Source organism: Paramormyrops kingsleyae, chromosome 3 (assembly GCF_048594095.1).
Source record: "Paramormyrops kingsleyae isolate MSU_618 chromosome 3, PKINGS_0.4, whole genome shotgun sequence".
Classification (NCBI taxonomy): domain Eukaryota; kingdom Metazoa; phylum Chordata; class Actinopteri; order Osteoglossiformes; family Mormyridae; genus Paramormyrops; species Paramormyrops kingsleyae.
In genome coordinates this window covers 25,235,391-25,253,701 of record NC_132799.1, presented here as the reverse complement: position 1 = coordinate 25,253,701, position 18,311 = coordinate 25,235,391, and the positions used below count along the sequence as shown (strand labels likewise).

The following is an 18,311-nucleotide window of genomic DNA, read 5'->3' as shown; positions in this document are numbered from 1 at the left end:
ATCTGAATGAAACACATGAATTCAATGATTAAGAGGTGTCCCGATACTTTTATCCATATCATGTGTGTACTAGTGAGTGAAGTATATTTTTATTTGCTTGATTGTAAGATAAAAATTGTGTAATTCTATTAGCCTTTTCTAACAATATGCATTTGGTTTTTGTCGGCCCTCTATTACTTTTCCATGGCCATGAACAAATATTTGTTTCCTGGGAAACTGTCATCATATATGGTGCTATTAAATGAACTAATTACCAATGTAGATATGAGCATGCAAATATGTGTGCTTGGTGGGTATGTTGGGGAGTTGAGGGCAGGGCAGAGAAACAGAATAAAAGCTGCTCACAACAACCACAGAGATCACGAAGTCTGACAGGAAGGTTTCCAGCTGCCAGTGTCTTGCAAGCATTTCAGCTGATTATTTCATCATCGGGTAAGTATGGAACTTTACATGGTGTATTTCTCAGAATATTTTACATGATCACAGTAACAGGTATGTAAGAGACACATGTCTAATATTTAATAAGTACATTGTAAAAAAAATACAATATAAAAAACAGTAAAATGACTGGCAGCGGCGGCTGCCAAACAAAAACTGTAAAATTACAGTAAAATGTTTTATTTCAAATGAAGTGCAAAAACATTAAATTTACAAAAAATGTCCGTTATTCTTTTACATAAAAACACTTATTTTACAGTTTTTCTTAATATTATTATGATCAAATACCTTAAAAGGGCAGTGCCAAAAGTTCAATAGTTAAATATTGCTATTTTACAGATTCTCCTAAATTCTTGCAACAAATCACCTTCAATAAAATGACCACACCGGAAGTTCAGCAGAGAAATACATTTATTTTACAGGTTTTTTTTTTTTTTTTTTTACAAATATATTATCAAGCACCTTCAATAAAGCAAAAAAAATATCTGTAAAAAATATCAGATGACTGGCAGCAATGGCACTAAATACTAGAGGTGTAACGATACGCGTATTCGTATTGAACCGTTCGGTACGAGGCTTTGTTGTCTATTTCAGTTCATAACTCGCTGAAATCTTATTATAGAAACATGAAAAAAACGCTGACTAAATCCGTAATCGGTCTTCTTTACAAAACGTCCATTGTCAGAAGTACTAAAGTTTTTTAAATTACTGTAGGTGAAATCGGCAAGAAAGTAAACCATGTCTTCTTACTTTGTTTTACCTGCATCGGGGGCGTGTAGTACCGCTCTCACCCGAAGATCGCTATTCACATTCTTAAATAGCCGCATTAGCGCGTATTCAAATTGCATTCGCATGGTAATTTAATTAACAGCGCAACGGTGAAACGCGATCCAGAAACATTACAGTCAGAGCCATAAAAGGGGGGGAGGGGCGTGGCCAGGTGACAATGGCTCATTCATACACATGAAAGTTGCTACATATTCAATGAAAGGAGCCAGAAATAGTGACATGAGTTCGGTTTTTCTTATTTATTTATCCAACTGAATGTTGCAACTACACCATTTAGTCATCTTCATGTAGCCAAGACTTTGTTGATCAGATATCTTGGATCAAAACAAACTGCCAGCATTGCTTACTATGTACTTTTATTATGTGTCTGCAATTATTCCAAGCTGCATTTTGCAATGTCTATACTTTGATGTCAAATTACAAACTTAACACAAATCTGACATATTTACAAAGTACACTAAGATAAAGATGAGTTTAATGCAAAAACAAATATATAAGAAATAATTTATTTGCCATGAATTAAGTTTATGGTATTGAATGAAATGTGTGATCATGTCCCAGTCAGTGAAAGTGTGTTCCCTACCCCTAGATTCCAGAGGGTTATATTTGAAAAAAAACAAAAGAGAATAAAGTGTGTAAAATATAATGTTTTCAGTGCTGCTACGCTCAACAAGGCAGCCCAAACGACGTGACAGGCAACGTGCTGACTGCCCCTCCCACCCCCAAACACTACTCCAGTCAGTCAGGCATTTGCTGCACTAGCTCGTTGCAAAATGGCTAGTAACGTTAATGCAATTATCAGACCAGAAATAGAGGATCCTCCTATAACCAACAGGTCTGGAGTTTGGGAGCACTTTGTTTTCCCTGTAAGTTATGAGGGTGATGGCAAGAGATTAGTGGATAAAATGTGGACACACTCATCTTTCTGGAAAAAAAACTTAAAAATTGATTGAAACTGAGTTCGATATAAAAACAAAATTGTTCTTTTCTTTCTATTAGTTTATAACTACTACAAAATTAAATTAATTTTTTTTTATCAGGAGCTTTTTGGTTTTGGTTATAAAGGAGGTTTTGTTTTATTTGCTGCTAAAAAGAAACCTCAGAAGATGGGTGAAGAATCTTCATCATTGTTTAAAGTAAAAGAAAAAAACAAGATCATACTTTTTTGGTTTTAATAAATAAAAAAGTGAAAAAAATCAATGAAATTATCTGGCATTTTTTTTTTTTTTTTTTGCTGTATCGAAAACATACCGAACCGTGACACTACTGTGTCAAATTGAACCGAACCGTGATTTTTGTGAACCGTTACACCCCTACTAAATACAATGCAAAGATTCAGTTTTGTAGAATTAGGCCTACAGTATGGTATAGACCTATAGTTTTTAAACTGGTGATCAAGTGTGGGAGTGGTTGGGAGGGTCCACTGCAAATGCCTCCCACAACATTATTCAAAGTTTAAAAGTTTAAAGTTTGCTTCTTACCTCCCTGTCACCAAAATGCAATACAAGTCCGGGACAATGTTGCAGAGGTGTAGCTTGCACAATTGTTTTTTTAATAATGTTGCAAGCCCTCCTGACCAAACATACAGTGAAATCGTGAAAGGTGACAGTACATTGTACCCCATAAAGAGTTATCCTCTTCTAAACTGGCAGTAGTCCACTGGATCCTTGGTGCATCAAGGAGGGGTGGGGTGGGAGAGAGAAGACAAGAACATTAAAATTAAACATTCAAAAGAATAGGTTAACTAGGATTCAAAGGTTAAAAAAACAACAGTAGAAAGTGTTTCTATTTTGAGGTGAAGAGATGGGTCTCACCCAGAGGTTGAGTACTCTGTGACTGAGACTTTTGGTGGAAATGAAATCTTGGTCTGGATTTGTACTCTCTGGACCTGAAATCTCCATCTCTGGTCTCACCTAATACATCAGGACATGATAAAAATCATCTGGTGCTAACCTGGTTCTAAAATATATCTAACCACAAGTGCACAAAAATGTAGATTCCACCATTCATTATTTATTAAAATAAAAAACACACAAAGCCAAAATGGATAAGACATGTGCACACCCTCCAGAGTATGACTATATCGATGAGGCCAGATTTATTTAAATAATATATCTTTTTTAAAAAAATAGCTGGCTGTGTACACAGTCTTAAAGGGAACTCTGAAATGATGAAACCTATAGCCCTGTTTTTAGAGGTCTTTGTGCATCATCTGTAGTCAAAAAATAATAATAATAAAAAAGAAAAGGATTGGTTCAATACTGACCGAGCTGTTGTGATGGATGCCCCTTTGTACTGGTGGAATTTCCACAGTCCCAGCTGAACAGCACATGGAGATGACCAGTCAGCATAAATATATATGAAGATTAAGGACACAGGAGTCTGCATTTGGTCCACCCTCTCAGTCCACTGCTTTATTCTGGCTGTATACAGTTGTGAACATGCAAAGGGGATATAGTCAGAGGCATCATGCCACCTTCAGAGCCTAAATATGCGTCTCAGTATAAACATTCAATATGACATTAAAATAGTTAAGCAAATATATAGCAGTCAGTGCTTCTGTTCTCCATACTGAGCATACTTAAATTCTCCAGTGTGTTCAGTACAATCTTATACAATAAAAACAATAAATTGATTTAAAAAAAATATAACATCCTGTGATCGTATAAGTGAGATATGCACCTGAATACAATTGCGAACATGCAAAGGGGATGAAGTCAGAGTGCCCACGTCTTCTCTGCTGTGTGATGTAACAGAATCACGTGAATACTTTCGTGCATTTACAAAATGTGAACATTTTAGTACAGTTCGTGCATTTATCTAACTATACACAACGTATAGTGTTAGAGAAATTTGTAGTGAATTCACGTTTTCAGTTTTCATTAAAAGGCACTGAAGTTCTTACCATGGACATGCTGTTGGCCCAGTTTGTGCAGCGTACCTTACTCGCCGTCAAATGCTTAAGAGGAGCGGCTGTTCAAAATGAAGATCAGTGGCGCGATTTGAAAAGTGCGCCAAGGCTGCGGGCGAGCTAGAAGAGGTTGGGCTGCTGTGCGCATGCGCGCAGACGGTTGGCTTAGATTTCGAAGCACTGACCCAGAGCTATGATAGCCTGATAGTGTTTTAAGCAATAATCAGTGCAAATTCACACTTCATGTTAACTAATTCAAAGTTCAGTTTATCCAGAAAAAAATAATAAACTCACGTTCATACTTCACCGTTTTAAGTGAGAGCTAACTCATTTTTTTGCCGGTTTCAACTAAGGTTTTTTTTATGCCAGTATTATGTAATACCTCTCTTTAGTGCATATAAAGAATAGCAACCTATACATTTTACATAGACACACCCACAATATGCAAAAGTTATTAAAAGAAAAAAAAGTCATGATGTGGTCTCATTTTTTTTAGATTGTGGGGGGGTGGACTAACACATGCATGGATGCTGAGTATTTCAGTCCTCTATATTTACTAATTCATGCTTTTGAAAGACATGGAGCTGATGATCTACATAAACGTGAGTGGCTGCTGCTGCCTCACCTGTGCAATTTCATTTTGGATAATCTTTTTAAAAGAAATTTAAAAAAACATTGGACTTAGAAGTTAAATGTCAAACTAATGTAAAAATAATAGGATTTACCTAATGCTAAATTTTTAGTATGGTCATAAATCTTTATATTATGAATTACTTTTTAAATTAATTTTTAAATTTTAATGTTGTGATTTTACATAAATTTGTACATAATTTGAGAAAGTGGGAAACATACAGTATAAATTAAACAGTATTTTTCCTTTTAAAAATGTGAAATACGTGTAATTTTTCATTACTGGCATTATGCGTTGGTTTATTAATTCTGGGATAATTTCTGTAATTTTACAGAGTTTTGCAGACAGCTTTTAGAAAAGAGAAACTACTATAAAAAAATGACGGTTATTTTCTGTAAAATTACAATTTTTTTTTACAGTGCAGAACACTGTAATCCAAGTAAGCAATCAAAGATGGCAGCCATTAGCAGTTAGACTGTTTGGAGCAGAACTGAGTATTTCTTGCAGATGTGTGACACTAGTTATCAGAAACCAAGCTTCCATCTTATACATACACATCAGTCAGCAAAGCCAGCTGATAGAACAGTGGACTAACTATGCTGGGGGTCCCAGGCTGCCCCCCCCCCCCCCCCCCCCCAAGTGGGCCATTATTTTAATATAGAAAAAGCACTATAGTTCTCAGTCAGAAACACTGTAGAGAATGGCATAAACATATTTCACTTGCATTTGGGATAAATGTTGTATAGCTTTAGACCCTTAACAATTATTAAAAATCAGTTGTATTACGATGCTATTATCGTATGATGCCATAAGAAATGCCAGTTTTACAGAACTTCATTAAAGTCACAGGTTAAAAAGAAGTTATTCTGTATTTTTAAGAAGCAGTTAAAGTTTCTGTGATAATTGTGCTGTATCCCACTGTCACGATGAATGTGTGTTGAGTTTAAATCTAGGGAGGTAATGCTAAGATGATATAATGCCTCTGTCAGACCTCACCTTGAATATTGTGTCCAGGTGTGGTCACCTTACTGCATAAAGGACGTTGCTGCTTTAGAAGTGGTCCAACACAGGGCTACAAGGATGATTCCTAGGCCGGTATGCATAAAACTTCCTAAGAATGGTCTTAAGAATGGTCGTACACTTGGACTTAAAAATAAAAAAAAAACTTAGCAAAAAGAGCATTGTATAAAGCTGCTAAAAGTAACTTTCAGCAAAGTATAAGCCCAATTCCTAAGTGCTGACGGAGCCAGCATTTAAGTGTCGTGAAATGAGGACTACAAATAAAATCCCGCCCCAAATACTGAGTTCAACCAATAGATGAGCTTCACGGTGAATATATTAGTGACATTAAACCGTTAATGTACAGCTTTATACAACATACCTTTCTGTGATCATATCTTTAATTGGTTGTACGAAAATCAACCTAGCACATCACCAATCAATTTCCACTAATAGATGCACATATTGTATAAATTATGGGTCAAACGCTAAACTCATAGCAAAGCATTGGATTCTAAAAGAAAACCAAACTGGACGACAAACAAAACGGTTCTTTTGGCACAGTTGATGCTTAAATGGAAGGAGGTAGTGCGAGGAAAGTTTGGCCCAGCTGTCACAAGCACGGACGAAAAAAGCAGGGTATTGCAAGCTCTGTAAATGCTGCGTCACCTCGGACAAGGCGTTCAGCAGAGGAATGTGAAAAAAGGTGGTGTAATGTTTTATCGACTTCGCGAAAGGAAATCAGTTTATAAAGCAAGCATGCAAGCTACAGGTTTGTGTCATTACTTATATTGCTCTTATGACTCTCGCTATAATAGATGATGATGATGATGATGATAATAATAATAATAATAATAATTATTATTATTATTATATTTTTCCAGTTGCCAAAAACGTAGCATCATGATTATCACTTTCAGTTGAACTGTAAGTGCATTTTTAGGTGACGTAGGAGATTGTATCCGGTACCTAATTAGGTTGGTAACAAAAAGAATGTCCTCATGATCGAGCCTGTACCTTTTCATCAATTCATCATTGTCGTACGTCTGCAGTACGTCCTTTCTTTGACGGAAAGTACGCGGTCTCCGTCTGGGTGCGCGTAGTGCAGCTGCCATCATTCATCTCCTAACTGGCTTAGGAGTCCTCTCCAGCTCTCTTAAATAATTTAGGAGCTGAGACCAAGTCTTAACACTTAAGAATGTTTATGCATGCCACTTATTCTTAAGTCTGGGAGTAGGAGCAAAATCATGTCACTCTTAGAACTGTGACGCATTTAACAGTGAAATTTTACTCTGAGAAGTTTTATGCATCTTTGGGGGATGTCTTACAAGCAGAGGTTGGCCGAGCTAAATTTGTTTAGCTTCGAGCAAAGGAGACTAAGGGGGAACATGATCCAGGTATACAGTATAAGATTCTAATAGGTCTAGATGCTGTTCAGCCAAATCGTTACTTCAACATAAATTAAAAAATCTAATTCAAGATCCTGTTGCCACAGTCGGAAACTAGCAGGGGGACACTTTAGTTTGGATCTGAGAAGGAACTTCTTCTCACAGCGTGTAATTAGAGTATGGAATAGTCTGCCTGAAGAGGTATAGTAGTGCAAGTTAAGACCCTAGATTCCTTCAAATCTGAACTTCAAAATATCCTGCCAACTTTAAATTATTAGTTTAATTCCCTCCAAGGGAGCTCGATGGGCCAAATCAAATGGCCTCCTCAACTTGTAACTTTATTATTTATTTTTTAACTTTATTATTTATGTTTAACACCCTTGCATTTAAGGCTTTAAATTAAATTTAAAATTTACAGTCTACAAATGAGTACCTCATAGGCTTTGTTATTCACATCCATTTGCAGACACATTGCAGCTGTTTACAACTGTTCCTAATTGTATTTGCAGTTTTTAGTATAAATAATTTCAAAACTTTTTTCTTTTCTTCCATGCTGTAATGAAATTGCACTGAACTATGAAAGTTGAGTACCTCTATAAGCATATCTATACTACACATATACCCACACCCCTAGTTTTATATACACTGTTCACAGAAAGTCTAGGGCAGGGGTCTCCAACTCCAGTCCTGGAGAGCTACTATCCAGTAGGTTTTCTGTCCCACTTGGCTTCTGATGAGCCACACCTGCTCCTGGTATTTACCTGAGAACTAGTGTGGTTCATCAGAAGCCGGGTATGATAGAAAACCTACTGGATAGTAGCTCTCCAGGACTGGAGTTGGAGACCCCTGGTCTCCCTCTGGCCTGCTCACAGGGCATGGTGGGCCCGGACTGTCCGGGTTGGCCAAACAACAACCCTCCTAACATCAATCTTTCTTTTGCTCCTATCTCTCCTCTCTTCCATCTCTACTCCCCATGTATCACTTTTATCTCCCCTGACACACAAAAAGACACAAACACACACATGCTGACACCCAGTACAAGAGGAAAGTCTATAATGCAACTTCAGCTGTCTACATGGTATCGCCTAATGGTTCTGTCAATGTATTCTTTTAAAGTTGATTTTAATATTATTATTATTATTTCCTATCTTTCTCTGTTCTGTCTGTCCTTTCCAACAATTTGTCGTCACCCTGCTGTATGTTTTTTCTGACCCTTTAATTAAAAAAATGGTTATATGCCTCTGTGCTTTGCCCTGTTAAAGGGGATAACCGAAAAACCTGAAACCCAAAATCTGATCGACACGCCACAGGAGGCAGGAATTTATACGATGGATGAGATTTCGCTTGACAGGCTCAAGGAAACCCTACAGCAATCAAAGCCTTCATTATATACATGATGACTTTTAAGTGTTTTTATATGTATTGTATGTTGCTTGTGCTCTGCACAATAAAAAGACACTCATTTATCAAGACTACTTCACATCTTTGTTGAAATCTGACCATTTTTGTTTCCTTACAGAAAAGACGACAATGGGAGACTTAGTGAAAGCTACCAAATCACTTTCCAAGGCTCAGGATTACAGAGATGATACCAAACTGATAATGCAGCCATATGCTAACTGGGAGGAGTACTTGGTACCTGCCCCATTCTCCATAGCCATTCTGGGGGAGCTGGTGTGTATCTCCTCTAATGTAGATTTCTCCATCAACAAAAACCTTCCAAAAGATGGCTTGCAGTACATCAAGTACCCAGACTCATTCCGAGCCTGTCTTATGCAAGTGGCTAATTCTGGATGGGCGGCATTCAATACGGCTCACACGAACATGGACCAGATCCGTCTCCACACTGGAAGTGTGCCAGCTTACATCAAGACTTCAGTTCAGATATTACTACAGGACAATGATGAGCTGGTCCAAACCCTCCTCCCTGACCAGCTGGAGAGCATAGCTACTATATCAGACCAATGTGTACAACTGGCTGAGGGAACAGAGAATAAGTTCACCTTTGTTATTAATCTGATCCAAGAACTTTTAGAAGCTTGTATAAGTGCAAAGAAGGTATATGGTGATGAACTGGAAGAAGTCAAGCGTAAAATTCAGGAGAACAAAATAAAGAAGAAGGATTCAGAGAAAGCCAAGGAAAGGGCTCAGGAAACACTTAAGGACATGAATAAACGTTTAGATGACATACAAAAGAGTTTTGATAAAGCAATGGATTCACTGCCATCTGGATGGGACGTGATTGGCATGAACTTTGTAGGAGGGCTCACACAGCATTCACCAGGTATAATAGATATTCTGTCGAATATGACACAGAGCATAGCAAAATTCGCAAATGAAAGGAAGCAAAACAGAAACACCAGTGTAAATGATGACTTTGGTGCTATGAGCAACATACTTTCCAAATCAGGGCAGATTCTGACACTGGCTGAAATATTGAACAGTTTTATCGACAAACAGCAAATTAAATGGTCTGAGATATACGATCAAAAGGAAGACAAAACAAAGACAGCGTACTTGGGGGAACAATATAATGAGATACAAACTTCAGTGAAGAGTGAGAAAGGCTGTAAAGCCAAAAAGGCCGTACTTGACATCTGCACAGATGCTATTAAACTGTGCTCTGAGCTCTCCAAGATCGCACCTGACGGGAAATGCGATGCTGCCAAGACAAAAGTAATGATTACAAGAATGCAGAAGCTGTTGAAACAGTGTCAGACATTGGACTGTGAGAACATAGCCTTCACGAACACACCGGTTTTTACTCCCGAACCCCCACAGCAAGCTAAGAGAAGTGGGACTAAACGGGCAGGTGATGTGGCGGTGGAGAATGCCCATTTCCGCATAGAGCAGAGTAGAGCTCAGCTGGAAAAGGCAAGACAGGAGCAAAAAGATAGTTTGGACAACCTGGAGAAAAACCAGAAGGAGCTGTCAGAGATCTTAATCGCATTGAAAAACTGTAAAGTAAAAGAGATTGACTTCAACAACACCATTAAAATGCTGGTCATGGGACTAGAAGCCATGGGAAGAGTGAAAGAGCAGTGGGAGAAGATGGTACGCTTTTTTCAGATGATCTCAAGCATCATTAAGACCAGCCTGCATAGATCTCTGGATGATTTTAGGAAACAGTCTCAGAAGGCAAGTCTGTCATATGATGCAAAAATCTTCACAAAAGACCTGATCTACAAGCAGGCCATTGATGCATCGAATGTAGCCAGTTTGGTTAACATGATCTCAGGGACCTACGTTGAGATTTCAGACAAACATCTGATGGACAGGATCAGCAGTCTGGGCAAACTCATGGCTCTGGATCCCAGCAGACCAGATTTTATTACTGAACGCCTAAGATTACAAGATGCCTGTGAAGAAGCTCAAAAGGCAATAAGAGATATTGTGAGGGAGAATAACAAGAAATTTGATCAAAAGGCAAAAGAGAGAATAGAGAAAATTGAAGGAGCACTAAAGCCAATGTTACCCCCAGTGTCTGAGGAGAAAATGAAAGAGATCAAAGAAATAACAGAATCTGCATTTAAAGGAATGAGTCAGGAGGATGAGGATCAGTTTGCATGAAGATTCTATTATAGTATGTATTATACTATACAAAACACATACGTTTGAATATTAGAAAGATACACGTGCATGAGCACATACACATAACATCAATGCCAGAAAAGATACATTTGCTTTTGGACATTTTTAACATTTGCATTATGTAAATCGCATGTTCTTTAACTGCTTTTAATTTTGCTGTTTTGTGATGTATTGTGAAGTACTAAAGTCTCTAGGAATAAAATAAAACAGTCTGCCAAACTAAACGCATGTGTTGCAAGATTTTAACATATAGAGAAAACCTCTTTCCAGTTAAAGTGGCAGGTCTGTGACACCAATCAAGTTCATCACAGCTTATCGAGATCCGCTTACAGGAGAGACCTGGAGTCAGACTGACCTCACTGTCAAAGTTCAAGGAAGAAGAAGATGACAACCCAGGGGTCTCACCCAAGATTTTTGCGGGAAACATTTTTGGTATAATTTCATGTCTTATTTTGTGTGCTTAAAAAAATCTTTTGTATATTTTCTTTTATTCACTAAAATACTATTAGTAGTTACCACCATAAACTAGTATTAATGGGTACTTTAATGTCAACCAGATTGTAGAAGGGGAATTTATCTTAATGATTACAGCTAGGCAGCCGGACTGGGAAAGTTGAACCACCACAGGGCATCTGATTAAAGATGAATATTGTTTATTGTCTCTGATAATAAAGCCCTGCTAATCAGCCACACAATCCTTTCCTGTTTTCCTTTCAGAGCAGTTACTGATTCATTTTGGAGGTTAGTACTTTGTTAGTCCTCGTTATCTTTGTATTTAAGTACTTGCTCTCTTTCCGTTCCTTACTGCATCATTGCATTTGTTAGGTTGTTAATTACCTGAAGCCTGTTCCCCTGTATATTTACTCTGTGGCTTCTTTAGTTAAGTTCTGATTGGTCCCCTTGTGGTCCCTTTATTTGTGCTTTTCCCCATTGTGTTCTGTTTTCCTAATAAACTTTATGTTGGAGCAGCACTGCGGATCATCACCCTTTCTCTGTCTCTGCCATGCCCCAGTATAACAAGCAGGTTGACGGGGGTGAAATTTCGTGCGGTACACCTGCAGATCTAGAAGTTGTTTTAGGTCAGGAGTGAGGTTGGGGCTTGGGTTTACACACCCATAATTAATAATTACAAAATGTAAAACAAGTTTGTAGTGCATTAGAAGGGAGACTGGAAGCAATGGTGCATTTCTCGTGGCTGGCTGCACTAGGCTGGCTCATTACATGGCAAAACCTTCACATATTAGCAGAAACTGAAAGAAGCATTTTGAAAGTCAATGTAAAACCATTTCCAGTTTGAAATATTTATTTTATAGCATTGCAATAAAAAGGATTTGATATAACACAGTTGTATGTTAAAAAGGACATTTTTTCTGTTAATGCAGAGAATTTGTACCTCAGTGTTACTCTGTTCAAGGAATAATAACCATATACATGTGTCAGTTACTTTCTAAAAGGAGAGATGTCATTGATTATAGTGTTCATTGACTTCCCCAGATGATCACCCCCCCCCAAACAAATGTTGCTCATTAACCATTTTGGAACATAAAACATTTGCCTCTTATATCTTACTGTTTCACCACAAAATCTGACTGGAAAAAAGAGTGCAGTCACTGTTTGAATTATAAATCAATGGAAACAAATTCATTCTATACAAGCTCTGCAATGATTTTGTGAATTATATAAAAGCATGTGCTAAAATTAAAGCGATCAATAGGTCCAAAATTTTGGTATTGCACTACTGTACAATTTCCAGGGAAGAATAAAAAGTATTTTTTGCACGTCACAAGTCATGCCCATAAATACAAGCATAGTTTCGCAAAAATTATGGACAGAAAGACAATGAAAATGCCTGTTTTAAAGAGGCTTATGAAAACATGCCCTACTGACCTGCTATCAGCATGATCATCCTCTTTGTCACACAAAGCTTTCATTTCTCTCACATTCGGTTCGGCTTGCAGGATCCTCATTGCTGGGGACCCAAGGGGCTGGACCGGGCCCTGGGGATGCCTACGTAACACCTGGCTGCGGCAGATGGATGCCCATTTCTGGAGGGTGGACCTGAACCGTGTGTCGGCCTGGGGGATCGATGGCAGGGATCCCGATGAGTTTCGCCGTGTGGTGGGTGTGGCGACGCGCTGCATCAGCGCATGCTCCCCAACCTGACCTGTTCAAGAGCACTTTGTATTGGTATTAGAGTTGTTTCGTCACACTGAAGTTGACCCTTCTTCTCTGAAATTTGGAGAACACATTTTAAAGTTTCCTCTAGTACTGTCATGAGGGGCTCAAACAAAATAAACTTCCTGGTCTGTATCTCACCTACTTTAGCTTTCCCGGCTAGATCGGTCAAAACCCTGACAGCGTTCCTGATCTTCTCTTGGATATCAGCTATAACAAAGCGCTGTTGTGTGATCGCCGCTATGTTTCTGTCTAATTCCTTCAAATTGTTGTTAACTTGAGAAATCTCCTGTGTCATCTGGTTGATCTGTGTCTGACAGTCAGACACACTCTGCACAGAACTTGTCAGTTGATGTTCCAAAATCAATTCAGGCCAAAATCAATTCAGACTTTTCTGGTAGACCCAATACAGGCCACCTCCTGTAAAACAATAATAATAATAATAATAATAAAATAAAATTAAAACACAAAAATAATACACAAGACAATATAACTGCCCAGTCCATCAAATCACAGTGGGAAGACAATAAGGGAGAAGACAGAGCAACAAGCTCATTGCCAGTTATAGAAAAGTTCAGGTTTTTATCTCAGGCACTGAACAAAATCCCACACCTGCGTCTCCCTTGTGCTCCTCAGCACTCCTGCTCCCTAAAACAGTCCCTAAGCTTCCTCCTCCCACCCCTTGGTCACATGCTTCTGTTCGCAGCCCAGATCAGTTCTTACTCATGTCTGACAGTATTAAGGGTGTTTTTCTGCAGATGCCCTGAAGCTGGTAGCCACCTGCCCTGCGACTCAAACCTGTGATACTTCCAGCTAAATATGAATCACACTCCACCTGGTTTGGTCTGTTAGTTTAACAGCACGTACAATAACTTTAAGATTCCTTTGTTTTCTGGCTTGAATAATACTTTGAATAACATTTTTCTCCTTAAAAGATACTGGGTCATTTTAAACTTTGCAATACCTTATGCATGATAAACATGATGTTACATGGAAAGAAAACGTGGCCAAATTTATCACTCACTAACTAAGGTTCCAACCAATGGAACAAACATAACTGCTTATCCGTACAGGACCATGGTGGGCCAGCAGCCTATTCCAGTAAGCACAGGGCAGAAAGCAGGGAACATCAGTCCAATGCAGGATTTTCTAGCTATAATGGTAAATAAAACCTGTCAAATTTCAGCGGCTAATACCTGTTTATAGTCTTTATGCTATAAGTTATAATTATTAAATGCAAATTTAAGATGGGGCTTCAGTTTCCGTCCATTTATCTCTTGACTGCTTATCCTGGGCAGCGTCCTGGGGGGCGGTCTCAGCCACCAATAGGCAGCAAAGGGGCTCCTGGACAGGATTCCGGTCCTGTCATTTTTAGACCAAGTCGATCCACTTTTAGCTGCCGTAGTTCAGTGTTCTCAGTCCACATGTGCTTTGCAGAGCTCACAGGCATGGACAAACAGCACTTATGCATCACACAGAAGATCTTAACACAGAAGATCTTGGGAAGTTTGCTCAATTAACTGATTCGATTCTTTTGAACTATCTGTTGTAATGAATCGATTCTATAACCGATTCTATGATTCACTTATTTTTTTCGTCTTTTTTTTGCGCCTGACCATATGACTCAACGAATCATGGGATCGGATAATAAATCTGCCTCAAGGTTACGTTATTTGACTGAAAGATTGTATTCAACAAAAATGTTCAGCCTGACTATTCACAATAAAAAAACAATATATAAAAAGCAGAAAGGGTGTAGATGCTGAATAAACACGCATGTATATATAGTTCTTATTTTCTTTACTTAAGCCAAATTCATGTGCATGAATATCAATGGAGGTATTCCATGAAAGTAGCAAAAAAAAGGCAGACTTTCCTAAAAAAGTCAGACTCAACCTACCTCTATGTCTAAACTTAGCCTCACGTCCTTCCACGAACACAGTTCAGTGTTAATTAATGAAGGTTCATTCAAGATAGACTTGCATAGTCTCACTTAGTGTGCACACCCGCGATATTTAAGAAGCCCACATAAATTGATGAACGATAGATCGAACAAATGAGTCGGAAAGCCTGTAAAACGAGGGCGGTGTTTCTTTCCGCCGCAGAATAAATGCTGCTGATGGAGCTGTATGAAAAATACAAAGATGTAATCATTAAAAAAAGGCAATACTGTGGCCATAAACACAGCCAGGGAGTTGGCTTGGCAATGAATTGCAGACAGACTAAATGCATAAGTTGCGTAAATGTTATGTTACGTGCCGTAAGTTCGGTTATGTACTGTAAATTTGGGGATGCCTATAGGTTCTTCGGACGCCTTGCCCACTTGCCCATTCATCCGCCGTGCCTTCGACTCCGTCCCGGACCTTCGACTCCTCCCCGGACTTGGCCACGCCTCCCATCTGCAACCGGTTCCTGTTTCTGGTCCCCAGAGAAGAAGAAGCCACAGTACACACACTTTTGGAGCTCTTGCTCATTTTTTTCCCTGTTTGATTGCCTATGATTACTGCTTTGCCTTACTGTGTATGATTGTTTTTGTTTCTGGATTCCGACTTTCGCTTCGCCCCTTTTTGGTACTGTTGCTTTGGTTGTTTGCTCTTCTGGTTTTGAACTCTCGCCCGGCTCTTGGATTCTGAACTTGGGATCTTCTGTGCTTTCCGAGATATTTCTCGGATCTCTGAGAAATGGGAGTGCGCATGTCGTCACTTCCAGCTTCAAAACTTGTAATCTGACTCGGAATCCGAGTTCCGAGGGCAAATGGAATGCAGCATAAGCAAGACAGCGATGCTGCATTCCATTTGCCTCGGGGTCCGATTTTCGAATTCTGAGATTACGTCACATCCGCTAAAAATTCGGGAAAACCGAGTCAGATGCGTTCCATTTGCCACAGAAGTAGCAATACCATGGACCCATTTGAAAAAGCAAGATTTTTTGCTTAGCTGGACAACTTGTCGGATTTAAGATACCTCAGTTTAAATGGCCTTTATCTTCGTTCACTTACAATTAGCCCGAACTACCTTGAATCCGACAAATAATACGACTAATCATGAAATCCAATTCTATCCCGGTTAATTGGTAGCCATTGTTAGCAATATCACTTGATAACACATTACGCGCAGTGCTTCATGTATAAAACTCTGTAGCAACATGTCCACAGATAAGTTGGATGGTATAGTGTGTGCGACCGATTTAATGAGCCACAAATGAGAAGTAGTGCTTAAACAGGATAAAACTACAATTTTCCCTTTTGTTGATAAAGGGCGCAGCCATCTTGGATTCTGAACTTGGGATCCTCTGTGCTTTCTGAGATATTTCTCGGATCTCCGAGAAACGGAAGCGCGCATGTCGTCACTTCCGGCTTCAAAACTCGGAATCCGAGTTCCGAGGGCAAATGGAATGCAGCATTAGCCTGGACCGGACCAGGCTTGTTCGCAGGCCTAAATTACCATGGTTACCATGGGACCCTGTTTCAAAGGACTGGGGGAGGGCAGGTGTTTCAGGGGACTGGGGGAGGGCAGGTGCTTCAGGGGACTGGGGGAGGGCAGGTGTTTCAGTGGACTGGGGGAGGGCAGGTGTTTCAGGTGACTGGAGGAGGGTCGGTGTTTCAGGTGATTGGGGGAGGGCAGGTGCTTCAGGGGACTGGGGGAGGGCAGGTTCTTCAGGGGACTGGGGGAGGGCAGGTGCTTCAGGGGATTGGAGGAGAGCTGGTGTTTCAGGGGACTGCGGGAGGGCAGGTGTTTCAGGGGACTGAGGGAGGGCAGGTGTTTCAGGGGACTGGGGGAGGGCAGGTGTTTCAGGGGACTGGAGGAGAGCTGGTGTTTCAGGGGACTGGGGAGGGCAGGTGTTTCAGGGGACTGGGGGAGGGCAGGTGCTTCAGGTGACTGGAAGAGGGCAGGTGTTTCAGGGGACTGGGGGAGGGCAAGTGTTTCAGGGGACTGGGGGAGAGCTGGTGTTTCAGGGGACTGGGGGAGAGCAGGTGCTTCAGGGGACTGGGGAGGGCAAGTGTTTCAGGGGACTGGGGGAGAGCAGGTGCTTCAGGGGACTGGGGAGGGCAAGTGTTTCAGGGGACTGGGGGAGAGCAGGTGCTTCAGGTGACTGGAAGAGGGCAGGTGTTTCAGGGGACTTCCCCCAGTTTTACATGACATGTTTTAGGGGATCATGAGTGTAAACATTCTGTGTTTTTTAACGTCTTTTGGGATTCGTCGGCAGCTCATTTGGTTCTTTCTTAGATGGTCCCTGATAAGAAGAGACAAATACCAAGAGGAATTTCCATTAAAAAATACAAAAAAGTGCTTTTGTTTTATAAAACATAAACCCTACAAAAAAATTAACATAGGGGTCTAATTAGAGTGCAGAGAAAGCATCCCTATAAAACAAGGTAAATAACTGTGACAAACATGATACATAAAGACCCAACATACCCCATTATTTTATAACATATAACATCTGGGGAAATGTAATCACTGCATGAGAGCTCAGCCACGCTGGAGTAAGGCTTTAAAAAGATTTCGTACATCTATATCACAGCCGTCAACTCAAATGGCCTTTATTTGTCATACTCTCCACATACAGGTATATAGCAGTGTGATGTATGACGCTCCCCCAGGACCACAGTGTGACACACAGAGAGTGAGAGTCCAACAGGACACATGCAGACAGAGAGACACAGACAGTGAGAGTCCAGCAGGACACATGCAGACAGCGAGACACAGACAGTGAGAGTCCAGCAGGACACATGCAGACAGCGAGACACAGACAGTGAGAGTCCAGCAGGACACATGCAGACAGCGAGACACAGACAGTGAGAGTCCAGCAGGACACATGCAGACAGAGAGACACAGACAGTGAGAGTCCAGCAGGACACATGCAGACAGCGAGACACAGACAGTGAGAGTCCAGCAGGACACATGCAGACAGCGAGACACAGACAGTGAGAGTCCAGCAGGACACATGCAGACAGCGAGACACAGACAGTGAGAGTCCAGCAGGACACATGCAGACAGAGAGACACAGACAGTGAGAGTCCAGCAGGACACATGCAGACAGCGAGACACAGACAGTGAGAGTCCAGCAGGACACATGCAGACAGCGAGACACGGACCTCTAGTGTCACCTGCATTCCTTTCATGCCTCATGCTGATATCCTCAGTCATCAGCAGAATCGTGTTTGGCAGGTGTAGGGGGGAATGGAATATTATCATTGATCTGAAACTTAATGGGGGGGCAGGGTGGCTTAGTGTGCGACAGGGTGTGGGGGGGGGTCCATTTACCACCTTTGATCTGAGCGTGTTTGCAGTTGCAAGCGATTAAGTAGATTTTCACCTGTTACTTCCCCTTAGTGTGCATGAATGTACGTGTTCGTATGTGTGCTCTGCCATGGACCCGCATCCCG

At 40.3% G+C, this 18,311-nt stretch overlaps 2 protein-coding genes and 1 long non-coding RNA gene across 4 annotated transcripts in view; 1 reads left to right on the top strand and 2 right to left on the bottom strand.

Annotated features, from left to right (window-relative positions):
- Positions 1-18,311, bottom strand: part of LOC111858638 (uncharacterized) — an 81,991-nt gene that overhangs the window by 30,247 nt on the left and 33,433 nt on the right. The gene's annotated exons all lie outside the window — the stretch shown is intronic.
- On the top strand, positions 344-11,718 carry LOC111858637 (uncharacterized). The gene is made up of 2 exons (XM_023840566.2): positions 344-432; positions 8,676-11,718. Exon 2 carries the CDS (start codon positions 8,687-8,689, stop codon positions 10,724-10,726), a length of 2,040 nt encoding a protein of 679 aa, XP_023696334.2. The 5' UTR covers positions 344-432; positions 8,676-8,686; the 3' UTR covers positions 10,727-11,718.
- Positions 2,741-4,225, bottom strand: LOC140588373 (uncharacterized). Of its 2 annotated transcripts, XR_011989724.1 has the most exons (5): positions 4,133-4,225; positions 3,910-3,967; positions 3,494-3,650; positions 3,042-3,140; positions 2,741-2,893 (listed from the first exon to the last, which is right to left on the bottom strand). It is a non-coding gene; the product is annotated as an uncharacterized lncRNA (long non-coding RNA). The 2 variants fall into 2 exon arrangements; XR_011989723.1 differs by having other exon boundaries at positions 3,910-4,207.